At 40.5% G+C, this 17,329-nt stretch overlaps 1 protein-coding gene across 1 annotated transcript in view; it reads right to left on the bottom strand.

The window, feature by feature from the left end:
* The window catches only part of slc30a5 (solute carrier family 30 member 5), a 42,183-nt gene that overhangs the window by 13,476 nt on the left and 11,378 nt on the right, over nt 1-17,329 (bottom strand). Inside the window, exons 4-9 of the mRNA XM_085981875.1 lie at nt 11,586-11,671; nt 10,281-10,368; nt 7,230-7,317; nt 6,973-7,049; nt 5,649-5,819; nt 4,159-4,447 (exon numbers count right to left, since the gene is read on the bottom strand). Coding sequence (XP_085838001.1) covers nt 4,159-4,447; nt 5,649-5,819; nt 6,973-7,049; nt 7,230-7,317; nt 10,281-10,368; nt 11,586-11,671 — 799 coding nt within the window. The remainder of the gene's footprint in view (nt 1-4,158; nt 4,448-5,648; nt 5,820-6,972; nt 7,050-7,229; nt 7,318-10,280; nt 10,369-11,585; nt 11,672-17,329) is intronic.

Below are 17,329 nucleotides of genomic sequence, written 5' to 3'. Positions count from 1 at the left end.
GTAAAAATGAAGAACTTAGCCAGAGCGTTTGTGTTGTGGCCAGGAATCGATAGAGAAATCGAAGAGATGACCAAGAGCTGTACAGGATGCCAGAAGGTCCAAAACGCCCCACCACAAGCCCCTCTACATCCATGGCAGTGGCCATCATCTCCATGGCAAAGGGTGCAGATTGATTTTGCTGGTCCCTTTATGGACTTGATGTTTTTAATTGCGGTGGATGCACAAAGTGGCCAGAGGTAATAAAAATGTCCTCAACCACCACAGAAAAAACTATCAGTCTTACGAACCATATTCGCCAGGAATGGGCTGCCTGAACAGATTTGCTCTGACAATGGACCAGTTTGTGTCTGAAGAATTCCGGAGGTTCTTAAAGAACAATGGTGTTAAGCATTACACATCCGCCCCATATCATCCAGCCACCAATGGATTGGCCGAGAGGTTTGTTCAAACATTCAAGAAGGCTATCAAGGCAATGTGTAATGAAGATATACCCCTACAACACAAGGTGGATAACTTCTTGTTTGCCTACCGGAATGCGACACATGCGGTTACCAACCAAACTCCAGCCATGATGTTCTTCAATCGAAGACTACGATGCCGCTTGGATTTGGTTAAGCCAAACATCAGAAGAGATGTGGAGAACAGGCAGTTTCAGAATATGAATGAAAGGCCGACCAGGAGTTTTAAGGTAGGTCAACCAGTTTTGGCCCGGGACTACCGCACAGAGAAATGGCAGCCAGGAACGATCTGTACACGGCAGGGACCTCTAATGTATACCGTGGACGTTGGAGAGAGCATTGTAAGACACCATGCTGACCAGTTTCTAGAGTCACTGGAAAACATCAACTCCACACCACGATCCGATACACCTGGCGATGAAACCGAAGTACCAATTGCATCTACCGCAGAATCGGTGATATTGGAAGCAGACGAACTAAACAACGACATTGATCCAGACTCAACCTTGCCAGAAGAACCTGATATCCCAAAGAGGCGTTATCCAGACAGAATCAGGAAGCCTCCTCAAAGACTGAACTTATAATTGCTTAACTTCAACCAATGTATCTAGCAACCGTAATTGTAATTAGTTATTATTTAGTTGTTAAATGAATGTTATGTACTGTTTATCTAAAAGGGGAAGAATTGTTGTGTATGTACCTTTAAGGGAATAACTGGTCTCAGACTGCAGTACCGGCAGTGACCACCCCTGTATAAAAGGCCCTAGCAGGCTTCTGTAGTTTTCAGTTTCCAGGTTGTCTCCATTCAGTAAAGACTTGTTATAATCAACTCCTGCAGTCCGTGTCTCAATTATACACGGACATAATACCAAGGAGAGGACATACAAATTGGCCAGAAAAAGCAATAATCCTGAGGATTGGAGCAGTTCAGGATTCAACAAAGGAGGACAAAGGGAGTAATTAAGAAAGGGAAAACAGAATATGAGAGTAAGCTTGCAGGGAACATAAAAACTGACTGTAAAAGCTTTTATAGATATGTGAAGAGAAAAAGATTGGTGAAGTCAAGCGTAGGTCCCTTGCAGTCAGAATCAGGGGAATTTATAATGGGAAACAAAGAAATGGCAGACCAACTAAATTCATACTTTGGTTCTGTTTTCACAAAGGAGGACACAAATAACCTCCCAGAAATACCGGGGAACATAGGGTCTGATGAAAGGGTGGAACTGAAAGAAATCAGTATTTGTAGGGAAATGGTGTTAGGAAAATTGATGGGACTGAAGGCCGATAAATCCCCAGGGCCTGATAATCTACATCCCAGGGTACTTAAGAAAGTGGTCCTAGAAATAGTAGATGCATTGCTGGTCATCTTCCAGAACTCGATAGACTCTGGAACAGTACCCATGGATTGGAGGGTAGCTAATGTTACCCCACTATTCAAAAAAGGTGGCAGAGAAAAAGCGGGGAATTATAGACCGGTAAGCCTGACATCGGTAGTGGGGAAAATGCTAGAGTCCATTATAAAAGATGTAATAGCAGAGCACTTGGAAAGCAGTGACAGGTTCGGACAAAGTCAACATGGATTTACAAAAGGTAAATCATGCTTGACTAATCTACTGGAATTTTTTGAGGATGTAACTGGTAAAATAGATAAGGGAGAACCAGTGGATGTGGTGTATTTGGACTTTCAGAAGGCTTTCGATAAGGTCCCGCATAAGAGATTAGCGTGCAAAATTAAGGCACATGGGATTGGGGGCAAGGTATTGACTTGGATAGAGAACTGGTTGGCAGACAGAAAGCAAAGAGTTGGAATAAACGGGTCGTTTTCCGAGTGGCAGGCAGTGACTAGTGGGGGTACCGCAAGGATCGGTCCTAGGACCCCAGCTGTTCACAATATATATTAATGATCTGGATGAAGGAATTGGATGTAATATCTCCAAATTTGCAGATGACACAAAGCTGGGTGGGAGGGTATGCTGTGAGGAGGATGTCATGAAACTCCAGTACGATTTGGACAGGTTAGGTGATTGGGCAGAAACATGGCAAATGCACTATAATGTGGATAAATGTGAGGTTATCCACTTTGGAGGCAAAAAACAGGAAGGCAGATTATTATCTGAATGGCAATAGATTGGGTGAAGGGGAAGTGCAGAGAGACCTGGGTGTTCTTGTGCACCAGTCGCTGAAGGTAAGCATGCAGGTGCAGCAGGCGGTTAAGAAGGCAAATGGTATGTTGGCCTTCTTAGCAAGAGGGTTCGAGTACAGGAATAAGGATGTCTTGCTACAGTTGTATAGGGCCTTGGTGAGACCGCACCTTGAGTATTGTGTGCAGTTTCGGTCGCCTTATCTGAGGAAGGACGTTCTTGCCATGGAAGGAGTGCAGCGAAGATTCACCAGGCTGATACCTGGGATGGCAGGAATGACGTATGAGGAGAGATTGCGTCGATTGGGCTTATACTCACTGGAGTTTAGAAGATTGAGAGGGGATCTCATCGAAACCTATAAAATTCTGTCAGGCCTGGACAGACTAGATGCTGGAAGGATGTTCCCGATGGTCGGGGAGTCCAGAATCAGGGGTCATAGTCTAAGGATAAGGGGTAGGACATTTAGGACTGAAATGAGGAGGAATTTCTTCACCCAAAGAGTGGTGAACCTGTGGAATTCTCTGCCACAGAGGGCGGTGGAGGCCAGTTCATTAAATATATTCAAGAAAGAGTTGGATATATTTCTTAAGGCTAAAGGGATCAAGGGATATGGGGAGAAGGCAGGGACAGGGTACTGAATTTGAATGATCAGCCATGATCTCATTGAATGCCGGAGCAGGCTCGAAGGGCCGAATGGCCTACTCCTGCTCCTATCTTCTATGTTTCTATTAGAGACACTAATTGGATCTAATCCCCTTTGCAACTTTAAAAATAATGGGGAAAACGCTTACAAATTGGAGATTTTTTTCATTGGAATAGAGGTGGTCAAAGGGGATCAAATAATATTGTTCAGAATTAGGAAGAGTTTTAAAAGGATAAACAGTGAATGATTGTTTCCACTGGTTGTAATTCTCTGGGTAACGAGGACACAGGCTAAGGATGATTACTAGAAGATGAAGGGGTAAGTTAGAAAAAACGCTTTCACACACGAGTTAATAGCACAAGAAATGCTTTATAAGACATGGCTATTGAGGCTGGGGACTATACCATCATTCAAAAGGGAATTGTGTAAGTGTTGAAAAAGAAAATATAAAAGGATACGAGGAAAGGGGAAGGAAATGGAATTACAGGAAACTTTGGTTTATCCGGAGGTTATATGTCCGGAATACTCGATCCAACGGCAAAAATCAGGAGCCGTTTTCTATATTTTTTTTTTTAGTTCTCGTTGCTTTTTTTCCCCCCAGTCAAGCACTGCAAGGTCTGTAGCTATAGCAACAGCTTCAGCTACAGACACTTGCAGCTGCAGCCGACTGCTTTGAAGCAACAGGGTTTGTTGATTCACACGGAGCTTCTCAGTTTTGTATGTTTAAACATTAACTCTGGTATGTCCGGCACTTTTGATGTTACGGCACCAGCTTGGTCCCGTCAGTGCCGGATATCAGAAAGTTTCCTGTAGAATGAATAGCTCCAGTCAAAAACCTAGCAATGGCACAAGCACAATTCGCCGAATGGCCTCGTTCTGTGCCGATTTTACAATATCTGAAAACAAGAATACTCACCTAATATGAAGAAAATGGCACTAACCACCACTCCGCCTGACAATACATGCTCCGTGCTGTGCTGCAGGGTTTGTTTGTTGATTACACGTAGTTGATCAGTTATTGGATGTGTCCAGAAATTAGCAAGAAGTAGGGCACCAAAAAAGACCAGAACTGAACCATATTGTGCACACTTTGAAACTTCCATCTTGGCTGAACATATAGATTCCACGTAGAAGTCCAATATTAGCACACAGAAGATGACGGTCACAAATGGCATGATAAGGGAAGACCAGGATTCTATTTTACTCTATAACACAAAGATAAAATATCTAATAAGGTACATGTCATTATTATTAAAGTTACTATAACAGGGCAATGTTATATTCACTGTATATTTCAACAGTGCAACGCTATACAAGATTTCACTATTGAAAGTGCACCTGCTTGAATTTTTCCCTAGTTTTTAAGCTAGACTCTTCGCTCCATTGGCTAAATAATGTTGAACATGAGAGATACAGATTCAATTCCTAACGCATGATGATAACTCCAAACCCCTAAATATAAGCAAACATTCAGAACCTTGCTTATCGTGACAAATGGAGGAAAATTAACAAAAAAATGTAATTTGATTCCTCTTTACCACTGTGAAACCAATTATGTTGTAAAACTGAAACTTCTTGGTTGCCGTCAAAAGTTTACAGGCAGATGTACTGCAACTGAAAATATCATTGATCTATCTGAGAAAAAGGTCTTAAAACATATCTTATTTCAACAGTACAAAAACAGCACTTGAGCTAACATGCTTCTTAGTGTGCTTTTTGAAAACTTTCTTTAGATAAGTTTTTCATTCATATATAAAAGAGTACCCACATCCCAAACGTGTACCGTTAAACCTATTTCAGCTAGGAGGTTTTATTTGGTGCCACACAATGTTCCCCCTAAGGCGAGTCAAGAGGGCATGGAAGACTGGAGATTATTGCTAAGAAGAAGCCATGTAGAGATTTAGAGATGAGAATGAGGATTCTAAATTTGATGTGTTGGGGTCTGGGGAGCCAGTGTAGGTCAGCAAGGATGAATACCAAATGGGGCTTATGGTGAAATAGGACAGCAGAGTTTGGGACGTTGCACTTTATGAAGAGAAGAGGCTGCAAGGCTGGCAAGAAGAACATTGAAGAAATTCAGTCTAAAATAGAAGGTGTGTATAAGGGGTTTGACAGCCGTGTGGGTGAGGTAGGGGCAGAAGCAGGTGATGTTGTGAAGGACAAAGTAAGTGGTCTTGGTAATTTTATAGAATAAGGGGTTTAAAGCTTAGCCCTGGGTTGAACATCTTGTTTAGCCTGTGTGAAGTCAGGGGGAGGGATGGAGTCAGTGACAAGGGAAGAGAGGTTTTGTTGCAGAATGAAAATGATAGTTTGTTTTAAGCTAAGGCAGCTTATTTTGCATAATTTTTTTTAATAAGTCAACAAACCCTTTTGCCCATGCGTTAAATGCATGCTACGCCGTATTACCTCTGTAGTTGCAGTCAATATGATTACCCATGGAAACAGTAAGAGGGCTGAAGTTAGAGTAGATAATGTATGTAGGCGTTTGGCTCCACCAACATCCACAGACAGCTTTCTAGAGGCTGTATGAAAACCAACTTTGAAACACAATGATATCACGAGTAATAAAACTCCACCCTAAAAGAGACAAAATAAAAGTTAATGAGATGACGAATTCCATTGACACTGCTCTTTTAAAAAAGAAATGCAGGATGCAAATTAAAGTCCCACAAACTGAATCTGGACCAGATTTTATGTTTCTGTTTGACCCCATCTTTAAAAATGTTATTTTTGCCACCTATTTAGGTCTAGCACTTTGTGCATCAGTCTCTGGCTGAGACGATGGAGTAGTAACCTGGTCAGTCCTGACTTTTACCAATGTCATTCTTAACTGGCTGCTCGGAGGAGAGCAAATGTGACTAGTATTTGTGGGAAAACATTTAGGGTTCATTCAGTGCTTCCTCTGAATGGGATGGCCAAGATAGGTAACTCCTCACATGGGAAAATCAATGGCACAAATCTGCATCCTGCCGTTGTATAAACGGAGTAATGATTGCAAAACTATTTTACCACACCAGGCTAATTCTTGTGCCGGAAAGCTAGTCATATGAATGGCTGGAGAGAACTACACATGGATATCACTGGATTCATTAAATGCATTGGGATTGACCTGCTACAGTCAACACCAGCATGGCCAATTATATGGCAAAATGGTCTCCTACTATAGATTGAATGCATTAGTTTCATACTCATGCAGATGAAGCTTACTCATACTTCTTAAGAGTGAAATCACTCTACTATATCTATAGGTTACACAGCTCGAGATCTTGCTGAGCAGTATATAAGCTCTGACTCCATTACTACAGAAATGACTCTCAATTTGTAACGGTGCTGGGAGAGAACAAGGGAAACAAATCATTTTTTAAAACAGTAAATAGGGAAAAAACAGGCTGGCTACAATAGCAAAATATTTCAGATTTCCAGCATCCACAGTAACTGAAAATGCTGGAAATACTCAAGACATTTTTTTCTCTCTCCACAGATGCTGCCTGACCTGCTGAATATTTCCAGTATTTTCTGTTGTTATTTCAGGCTGGCTACAATGCCCATCAGACTTTACCTGAACCCTATAGATAACTCTGAATATGCCACATACACTATGAACACAAATTAAAAATGTGTAAAATGCCAGTTGTTTAGAATGTTTCAGAATTGACTACATTCGGATGATAGACCATTAATATGAATGAATTGCCAGCTGATACCATCCTTGCTATTACAAGAAAATTACCTTATGGTCTGCTACGCCAAGAAGAGAGATGGCTGTGTATAGTGCATGGGTTAAAGCACTGTCATGATGTCCCTCAGCTACAAGATTAGGTTAAGGAACTAAACATACTATGGATTTTAAATATTGTCTAAATAAGTCAATCACATTTCATTATCCAAATGCAAGATAAAACATTTGCTGTCCAATTAATTAAAAAAATATATAAACATACATCTTACATACACTCAACACAGTGGCTTTTCAGACAAAAAGGATACGGTGTTCAGCCATCTTGGCCATTAGGTCATCATTGTCAAACAATAACAAACAAATGACGGCAATAATGAAGAATGCAGCTCCTCTTGTCTATTGATGGGGGAAAAAAAGTTTACATATTTAGATTAATAAAATGCGAATTCCCCAGTTTAACTTTACTAGAAGCAATAGTTTAAACCAACACCACAGCTTAAAAATTCTCATCTTCGTATTTAAAGCCTTGCCCATCCCCATCTCTATAACCGCTGCCAGCCCCCAGACTTTTCCATTCCTTCAACCATGGCCTATTGTTTATTCCACCACCCCCCCGCCCTCTCTTAGCCCCAACATTGGTGGCCATGACTTCAGCCGCCTAGGCCCCATTCTTTGGAATTTCCTCCCTAAATCCCTTCGCCTCTCTCACCTTTAATGCCCTCCTTAAAATCATCTCTCTGACCAAGCTTTTGGTTACCCTTCCAAATCTCTTTTTAATTATGTTAAACGCACTGCATAAATGCAAGCTGTTGTTGAATTATCGACGGATTTATCACCCAGTGCATTTATTTAATTTGCTCAACTGGCAGCACTCTCACCTCTTGGTCAGAAGATCGTTGGTTCGAGCCCCACACCAAGAATTGAGTGTACAATATAGGTCAGAAGATCGTGGGTTCGAGCCCCACACCAAGAATTGAGTGTGTAATATAGGTCAGAAGATCGTGGGTTCGAGCCCCACACCAAGAATTGAGTGTACAATATAGGTCAGAAGATAGTGGGTTCGAGCCCCACACCAAGAATTGAGTGTACAATATAGGTCAGAAGATAGTGGGTTCGAGCCCCACACCAAGAATTGAGTGTATAATATAGGTCAGAAGATAGTGGGTTCGAGCCCCACACCAAGAATTGAGTGTATAATATAAGCACAGAGTGCTGCAGTCAAAGGTTTCATCCTTCGAATAAGATGTTAAAACATGATACCTATGGCTCTATTCTAAAAAAGTCTCCCTTCCTTGACCAATACAGGAAACTGTGTGCTATCCGGCACCCACAGGGCCGAGCTGCTGCCATTGCCTCAAAACTGCCGTACTCTCCAGAGTTAATGTTGAGAGATACGGAGGTTCTTATCTCCGTATTTGACAACAAACACTGTTGCTTAGCAACAGCTTCTAAACACTCGGGTGTGGCCCTAAAGCTCTGTAGCTGAAGCTGTTGCTATAGCTACAGACCTTGCACAGCTTGACTGTTCAAACAAAGCAAAAAAAAACAAAGAATAAAAAACGGCTGCTGATTTTTGCCGGTGGCTCCAGATTGCCAGATAGCTCACCTCCGGATAGCACAAAGTTTCCTGTACTACCAAAAAAGAAGCAATGAAGAGCCTAATGTATCTCAATGCAGAAATAACACACAATGCCCATAAATACAACTGTTAAACCTGGACTTGATGATTCACACAGTTTATAATTGGCCCCATCAAATGAGGAAGGTCTTCATACTGGAATATCCAAATGGAATAAAGATAATGAAACATATACATAGCACTATGGAAGTACAGGACACAGCTAAGGCAGTAATACAACTGCAGTGTTTGGATGATGCATGACTCAACCTTTGTTCACACACTTTAGGAGCCATCTGATTAAGTGACATGTGGTTATAATGAAAATGATTCATGCTGAATTAATAGACTAATTAAAGTATAAACCATAGTATCACAATCAATTTGAGGTCTCATATTCTAGCATAATACACTAGGCCATTATGGCCATAAGTGGACAGACAATGATCTAATTATTAAGATGCAGCTACTGAACTTGCCCAACACATTAAGTGCTCACCCTACTAGCCAATAAGATTTCAAGGATTTAATAATTTAGCAATCTCTCATAATTCCACTTACTTATCCATTATTCTACATTTTGTCCTGGTTGCTAAATATCATTCCTCAAAACAAGTCAATCCACTGAAATTAACATAAACATACATTAATTGAAACAAATTCATTCACAGGTTTTATACTAGTGCATTATGCAGAATTCATTCTTACCAATGACAGATACTGATTAATGTGGCATTTATTTTTCTCAAAGGTCTAAATTAGGGCTGTTATATGACTATTTACACAAATTAAATGATGTCAATGTTTGCACGCCTTGGTAAACACATAATTCAGAAACAGGTTGTATTTACACCCAATAATGGAATAGAATTCTTCAAAATGGCAGCTAAATTAAGTTTATAGCATTTTTTTCTTTTAATGTATTTTCAGACCGAAATATTTGTTCCTACCAGTATAAGAGTCAAATATATCACAGAATCACAGAATCCCCACAGTGCAGATAGAGGCCATTTCGGCCCATCAAGCCTGCACCGACACATATCCCACCCTATCCCCATAACCCCACGTATTTAATCCCCTAACACTAAGGGTCAATTTATCATAGCCAAATCAACCTAACCCGCACATCTTTGGACTGTGGGAGGAAACCGGAGCACCCGGAGGAAACCCACGCAGACACAGGGAGAATGTGCAAACTCCACACAGACAGTCGCCCGAGGCTAGATTTGAACCCGGGTCCCTGGCGCTGTGAGGCAACAGTGCTAACCACTATGCCACCGTGCCTCCCCTTTTATATTTTGTAACTTTTATATCAAAAATAAAAGTTCTCCACTTTTTTGTTTTAAATTTAATGTTGGTTTTCTAACAGTTTATAAAGAAATAGTTCAACACAGACATTTATACAGTTTCTAGCATCCTTCCACCGCCACAAATGCATTTGCTCAATTAAAACAAACTCCAGGTACCAAAGATCCATTTTCTAGTATATACTACTCTTTTCTGTTTATAAAAAAAGAATTTTAGACAACTGAAAAATCACCAAGTAATACCATCATTCAGAGACAATTCGCTAGGCAAAGCCTAATGCAGTTGTGAAAACATTTAAGTAACATGTCTATTTATCTTATCAAATTTATCTAAAAAGTTACAGAATTTATCCCCCAAACTTACAAGGACAATATTCTCCATTTTTATAACAAGGGAAAATGCACAGAATGCATTATTTAGTGATGCACAGTACCTTTGCTGGGCCTCCATCAGAGCTTGTAAACAGCACACCAAGCAGTGAAACGACAACAATGTCACTATGTTCAAACAGAAGTACTGTTCTGGCAAGAGAAAATACAAGGATGCACACTTTTAATACTCCAAGTCTTTCATTAACATTAATCAGAACCGAGCAGTACCACATCACTGTTGCACCAACACACCGTACCACAGAGTAGTGGAACAGGTTCACGTTCATATCATTTTCCAAAAAGTAAAGCCTGCGATTTCAATGGGATTACCGTAGGGAAGCAGCAAATAGATGCGAGGACGTTTCCCCACAGGAAGAAGAAAGTCAACACACAAGTCAACCTAAAAAACACTTGCATATTCCCCTGTGTCCTGCTAAACAAGAGGCATTTGTAAAAGCCTGCAAGCAAGTTATCCTCCTAGGGCAGGGATAGATGCATGGTACAAGAGGACCTAGAACCAGGGCAAGAGTCACAAAACTAGGAGAAATTCTAGTTTAACAACTTTGCAACATTCTTATAGCACTGCAGTATTTCAAAACAGATGATAATGACTGTAGTTTCCCACTAATGCACTTACCAGCCCACAATTTTCCCTGTTCATTAAAATGAATGGGAAGTAAACCGTACATTGGCAAGCGCACAAGTGAAAAACTCTGATGTTTAAGAATATGAACTAAGAACTTGAATTAAAAGGTCACAATTGTTTTCATTTACTAAAAGCAATGTTGAAATCTATCTTCCAGAAGCTGTGCAACACAGAAAGTGCTACAATATTTCAAAAGATGGGTGCTCCATCTAAAAACACAGCTAAGAACTGATACGATTAACCGGTTAAGCTCAGTAGATTCAAGTGACAGACACTGCATAAATTCAAACCGATGATTTTCTGGCTAGAGATGAGCCAACTGCAATGGCTTGCTTAATACGCTTTTTATTCACAGGGTCATTAAAGAAATAATTCAAACTTTGGGATAGATTCTAAATTATCATCCTGAATTATGACAACTTTAAATTGGTCACTAAAATTATATAAAATGCAGTATCTGCCATTGCAGGTTATTGTCATTTTAATTTCTCATTGTCTCCTTTTTCGTTGCTCACAGGCTTCCCTCAAGCTTGCTCTGAATCATCTTCCAATAGACAACAATATACCCACCGATGACCCTCAATTCACGTGGGAAAAACCTGGCCTGCACACAGTGCTCCTCCCACTTATGTGGCCGAGACCAGGACATAACCAGCATTGCATCATAATTACAGCATTACGACAAAAACTGAATATTTTCAGTAAAAAAAAAATCATTTACCTCAAGGGTCCACAAAGTGTGAGTCCAAAGAACCACAATAGCAAAATAATGCAACCACCAACTGCATGTTTACCAATCTTGACCCACTGCAAAAAATAAAAATATACATTTCAGAAACAAAGGCGGCTATTATGCATTTTCATTTAGCTCAGCCTGTATCACAGCAGGTTTTACTTCTAACGGATCAATGATTAGTATATAAATCACTGCAATTGATGTTATTTCTTCAATGGAGAGCAGGCAGTATGTCTACTGCATCAGCTCTTTGACAGAAGGTCATGATTAGTTAATCTAACAACCAGAACTTGGCAGGCCAGCCGTTTTAAAGGTCAACATTTGATGCTTGCCTCAGGTGGAAAATATTTTGACACCTTTAGACCAATGTTACCAAACCTGAATCAGAACTTTGGGTTTATTTGACGTGCACAGCGCTCCAAAGGCAAAAAGACACCACTCAATTTTGCATAAGGAAGTCCCGGTTTCAAAAATATTAAGAAATGTTTTCTGAGATATTGGATATTCTTATAACACAGCTTCACTGTTAACATAATATTTCATAGGGCTTTCCATATACATACATGGCTTGAAAAAGGGCACAGAAGGATCAACATCAAAACTTGCTTAAGATACTACATTAGAGATATTGTAAACAGTGACGATTTCAACAAACTCAGGAAGGTATAAGGGTGTGTACATACTGTATATGTGGCAAATACAATTCATGCAGAAAAATGTGAAAAAGAACAAACAAACTTGCGCTTATATAGTGCCTATCACGTTCTTAGGATGATCCAATGGATTACTTTCAAAATGTAGTTACTGCTGTAATGTACAAAATACAGTGGCCAATTTGCACAAAGCAAGGTCCCATAAACAAAAGAGATGAACGACTAGAGAATCTGTTTTTACTGGTTTTGCTTGCGAGAGAGAACCACCCTGTTCTTCTTTGAATAGTGCCATGTGATCTTTTACGTCCACCTGAGCAGGTCGAGGGGGCCTCAGGTTAAAGTCTTATACAAAGGATGGCACCTCCAACAGTGCAGCACTGGAGTGTCGCCTAGATTATGTGCTCAAGTATCTAGGGTGGAGCTTGAACCGGTGGCCTCCTGACTCAGAGCCAGCATTGACAGCTTTACATTTTAGGGAAAAAAAGAGAATGGAAATAGATGCTAAGCCACGGCTGCCCAAGCACTTTGTCCTTATGGACAGGATAGGTGCATACTGTGGAACCTCGGGGGGGGGGGGGGGGGGGGGTCACATATAAAATTCCTACATTTCCGTTAACTTGCATATATCTCAAGTTGCTCTAATTAACAGAGTTGGTATTCTGATTTAAGATTTATCCATTAATGAAGCAACAGTCCTTAAAAACAGCCATTTACAAGCCACCAGGCCCACAAAATGCAAACACGACAAACCAGCAAATAAGAATTATAAATGCAAATAGGACGGAGTTGCCTGGACTGCGAGGGCAGAATGCCAGGACTTAGATTTTTCCACGACTTGGGACCACAGTTTGGAGAACACATAAATCCTGCAGGAAAGGTGGCCCTTAGGCTGTACTGACATAGCAAATGACAAAGTGATATCTGGTATTTAGAGTAGTCGTTGCAAATTTTAAGTGTAATAAGGTTGATGTGATATTCATAAATGTACACTATGCCCCAAAGTTTCATAAATATTTTCTCTGGAGTGGGTTAAGCAAAAAAAATGAGAATATCTGACATATAGAGTTGAGAATCTAACAAGGCTTTGAGATCTGACATAACATTTAAAGATTTTTTCCCCTCCATCATATTAAGTCAGTTGTTAAAAAATATTTCTTAAAACTTTATATTCACTTAAGTATGTGGTCTTGAATAGATTGGTCAGTCCTTTGGGGCATGTGGGGTTAATCATATCCATGTGGCTAATTAACAACTCAATACATGGCACTATTTTGAAGAGGAGCTGGGGAGTTATTCCCCGGTGTCCTGGCCAATGTTAATCCCTCAATCAGCAGCACTAAAACAGATTACTTGGTCATTATCACATTGCTGTTTGTGGGAGCTTGCTGTGTGCAATTTGGCTGCCGCGTTTCCCACATTACAACAGTGACTACACTTCAAAAACACTTCATCGGCTGTAAAGCGCTTTGGGACATCCTGAGGTTGTGAAAGGCGCTATATAAATGCAAATCTTTCTTTTACATAAATCCATCAAACTTTACCAGATTACACAATTTATTTTGGGTAAACATAGAAGATAGGAGCAGGAGTAGGCCATTCGGCCCCTCGAGCCTGCTCCGCCATTCAATGCGATCATGGCTGATCATCCAAGTTCAGTACCCGGTCCCTGCTTTCTCCCCATACCCCTTGATCCCTTTAGCCTTAAGAAATATATCCAACTCCTTCTTGAATATATTTAATGTATTGGCCCCAAATGTCTTCTGTGGTAGAGAATTCCACAGGTTCACCACTCTCTGGGTGAAGAAATTCCTCCTCATCTCTGTTCTAAAAAGGCCTACCCCTTATCCTTAGACTGTGTCCCCTGGTTCTGGACTCCCCGACCATCGGGAACATCCTCCTTGCATCTAGTCTGTCCAGTACTGTTAGAATTTTATAAGTTTCAATGAGATCCCCCCTCATTCTTCTAAACTCCAGCGAGTACAAGCCCAATCATCCCAATCTCTCCTCATACGTCATTCCTGCCATCCCAGGTATCAGCCTGGTGAATCTTTGCTGAACTCCTTCCATGGCAAGAATATCCTTCCTCAGATAAGGCGACCAAAACTGCACACAATACTCAAGATGTGGTCTCACCAAGGCCCTGTACAACTGCAGCAAGACATCCTTGTTCCTTTACTCAAACCCTCTCGCTACGAAGGCCAACATACCATTTGCCTTCTTAACCGCCTGCTGCACCTGCATGCTTACCTTCAGCGACTGGTGCACAAGGACACCCAGGTCTCGTTGCACTTCCCCTTCTCCCAATCTATTGCCATTCAGATAATAATCTGTCTTCCTGTTTTTGCCACCAAAGTGGATAACCTCACATTTATCCACGTTATATTGCATCTGCCATGCTTCTGCCCAATCACCCAACCTGTCCAAATCATACTGTAGTTTCTCGGCATCCTCCTCACAGCACACATGCCCACCCAGCTTTGTGTCGTCTGCAAATTTGGAGATATTACATCTAGTTCCCTTGTCTAGATCATTAATATATATTGTGAATAGCTGGGGTCCAAGGACCGATCCCTGCGGTACCCCACTAGTCACTGCCTGCCACTCGGAAAAAGACCCGTTTATTCCAACTCTTTGCTTTCTGTCTGCCAAGCAGTTCTCTATCCAAGACAGTACCTTGCCCCCAATCCCATGTGCCTTAACTTTACACTAAAGCTTCAGAATTAATTAATTGGGAAGTGCTGCAACTTTAAAATGAAAGAAAACCACGTCAGACCAGTTCTACATATATAAAAAAATCACTACTGAAAGTACGAAATTCCTGCTCTCCTTCGCACAGCGCTATGGGATTTTTTACATCCACAGAACCACTGGAACAGGTAGATGTTTTAGTGTCTCATTTGACTTCCTTCTGACTCAGAGGCAACAGTGCTACCAACTGAGCCAAACTGATGCTCCTATATTATAACACTATTATGCTGAAGTAAAATTAAATAAGGTAGTCAAGAGTAGTTCATGAATTAGCGTTGTGTTGACTCTCCTTGTCCTATAAACTGTATTACCATCAGGCGCCATTGGTATTCCTGTAGAAGTGTCTACTGACGCCTCAGTAGGCTAGCTTGCAACTATATCTAGATATATGCAAGTGTTTTTGGTTTGGGGCATAAGTTATGCCCGACAGAGCTAATCTTCAGGTTGGGTGCTGGAATGAACAGGAAACTAGGGGACTGATTAACACAATTTGTAGTGATTTCCCAGCTGGAAATAAGGCGAAAGGTTTACTGCAAACACCAGCTAAGAACAAAGTTTATAAAGATTTTCAAAAACAAAGTCTCGCAGTACAACATAAATCCCAGATGACTTCCAATGCAAGTCCCAGATGACTTTTCATTGCACATCAAAGGACAAGCATATAACATACATCAAGATTTGCCTAGTTCTCTGTCCTACCATCCAAGTGTCTAATGGCATTGACTCAAAAATGTCCTTTGTTTATGTACATCTTTGTAACGACACATTGAAAACAATGACTTGTGCTGGGACAAAAAAAGGCTTTAATTCTACAGCGCAAAAGGGACAGCGCTAACATTATTTTACCTTAGTGAAAATTCAACCTAGAGATGGGAAATATTCAGTTTTATGAAAGTGTAGGCAGGACTGGCAAGCATTAGAATTTGCAACACTGCTTCAGAGATAAATTAAACAAAGACAGCGCTGTAAAGAGAAATTTAAAGAGGTAACGAACTTAATCAGATCTGTACATTACATAAAATAAATGAGCTTCTGCTAAAAATGACAAGGGCTGGTACTCGACTGAAATATATAAAAACATTTCCTCACTATAAATATTTGTTAAAAGATATTATGCAAGCAAGACCAGCTGAGTTGGCCATCTTTACTACTAATTATAAACTCACTATTTCAAGGTAAAACCATCATTTGCCTGGTTACCAAAGGAAATAACAGAATTATTTTACAGGTGGACTTCAGGGTTCACAATTCCAAAAATAAATTAGAAGTGTTTTAGTTTTCTGGGAGATAACCTATTTATTCTCTTTGAAGAGTCAAAGTCCTCATCAATGATTTGCTTTTTTTTTATAAAAAAAAAACAGCATTGCCTTTTGGGGCTTAAAAATACAAGGCTCAGCATCAGTCAGAGGACAACCCGATCTAAAGACCTTATTTTTCACTGCCGTATGCATCAACAGTTATGCCATTCTGGGAGTAGACGTTAAACCGAGGTCCCATCTGCCCTCCCAGGTGGACGTAAAAGATTCCATGGCACTATTTCGAAGAGGAGCAGGGGCGTTCCCCCAGTTCTCCCCTGCCCAATATTTATCCCTCAACCAACATCACTAATATAGATTACCTGGTCATTATCACAGTCATTTGTGGGAACTTGCTGTACACAAATTGACTGCCAAGTCTCCTACATTACAACAGCAACTACACTTCAAAAGTACCCAATTGGCTGTAAGCTCTTTGGGACCCCCTGAGGTTGTGAAAGGTGCTATATAAATGAAAGTCCTTTATTTCTTCTTTATTTCAGTCACACCAAAACCACTCTGCATGTATGCGTCGGTGCTGAAGGAAACACAACTTTAGAAATTACCAAATAACTTGGAAATTCTGCAGACCGCACGGACAGGCTTGATATGTGCGATAGTGTGCCATGGTATAAAGACGGCAGAAAACACTGCAATTTATGTATTTTTTGGCATACCTAGTTGTGGGAATACTGGATTGTGGAATTAGTCAAAGTGTTCACACTTCTATTATTGGTCACTACAATCCTTCGGTGAAAACTAATGGATGTTTACTCATTAATACATCTGCATTAGTCATTTTCCTTCAACAATGCTCGCTATACATAGAATCAGTACACGTGTATCAAGAAAAGGAAAAACAACTGAAATTTAGAAGCTGCTTATCCAAACCGCACCAAATTTAATTAGGTAACTTCATCCATTTACCCAGACTCGTGATAAGAACTGGTGTATTCATAGGAATAGGAGCATTCTGTATACAATATGCACGATGATTTCATTTTTTATTGTTTAATATCATGCCCATCAATGT

The sequence above is a fragment of the Somniosus microcephalus genome, chromosome 1, assembly GCF_052327205.1.
Source record: "Somniosus microcephalus isolate GS21.2 chromosome 1, FLI_Smic_1.0, whole genome shotgun sequence".
In the NCBI taxonomy this organism is placed as follows: domain Eukaryota; kingdom Metazoa; phylum Chordata; class Chondrichthyes; order Squaliformes; family Somniosidae; genus Somniosus; species Somniosus microcephalus.
Note: the sequence above shows the minus strand (reverse complement) of the source record. Positions and strands in the feature narration are given on the sequence as shown.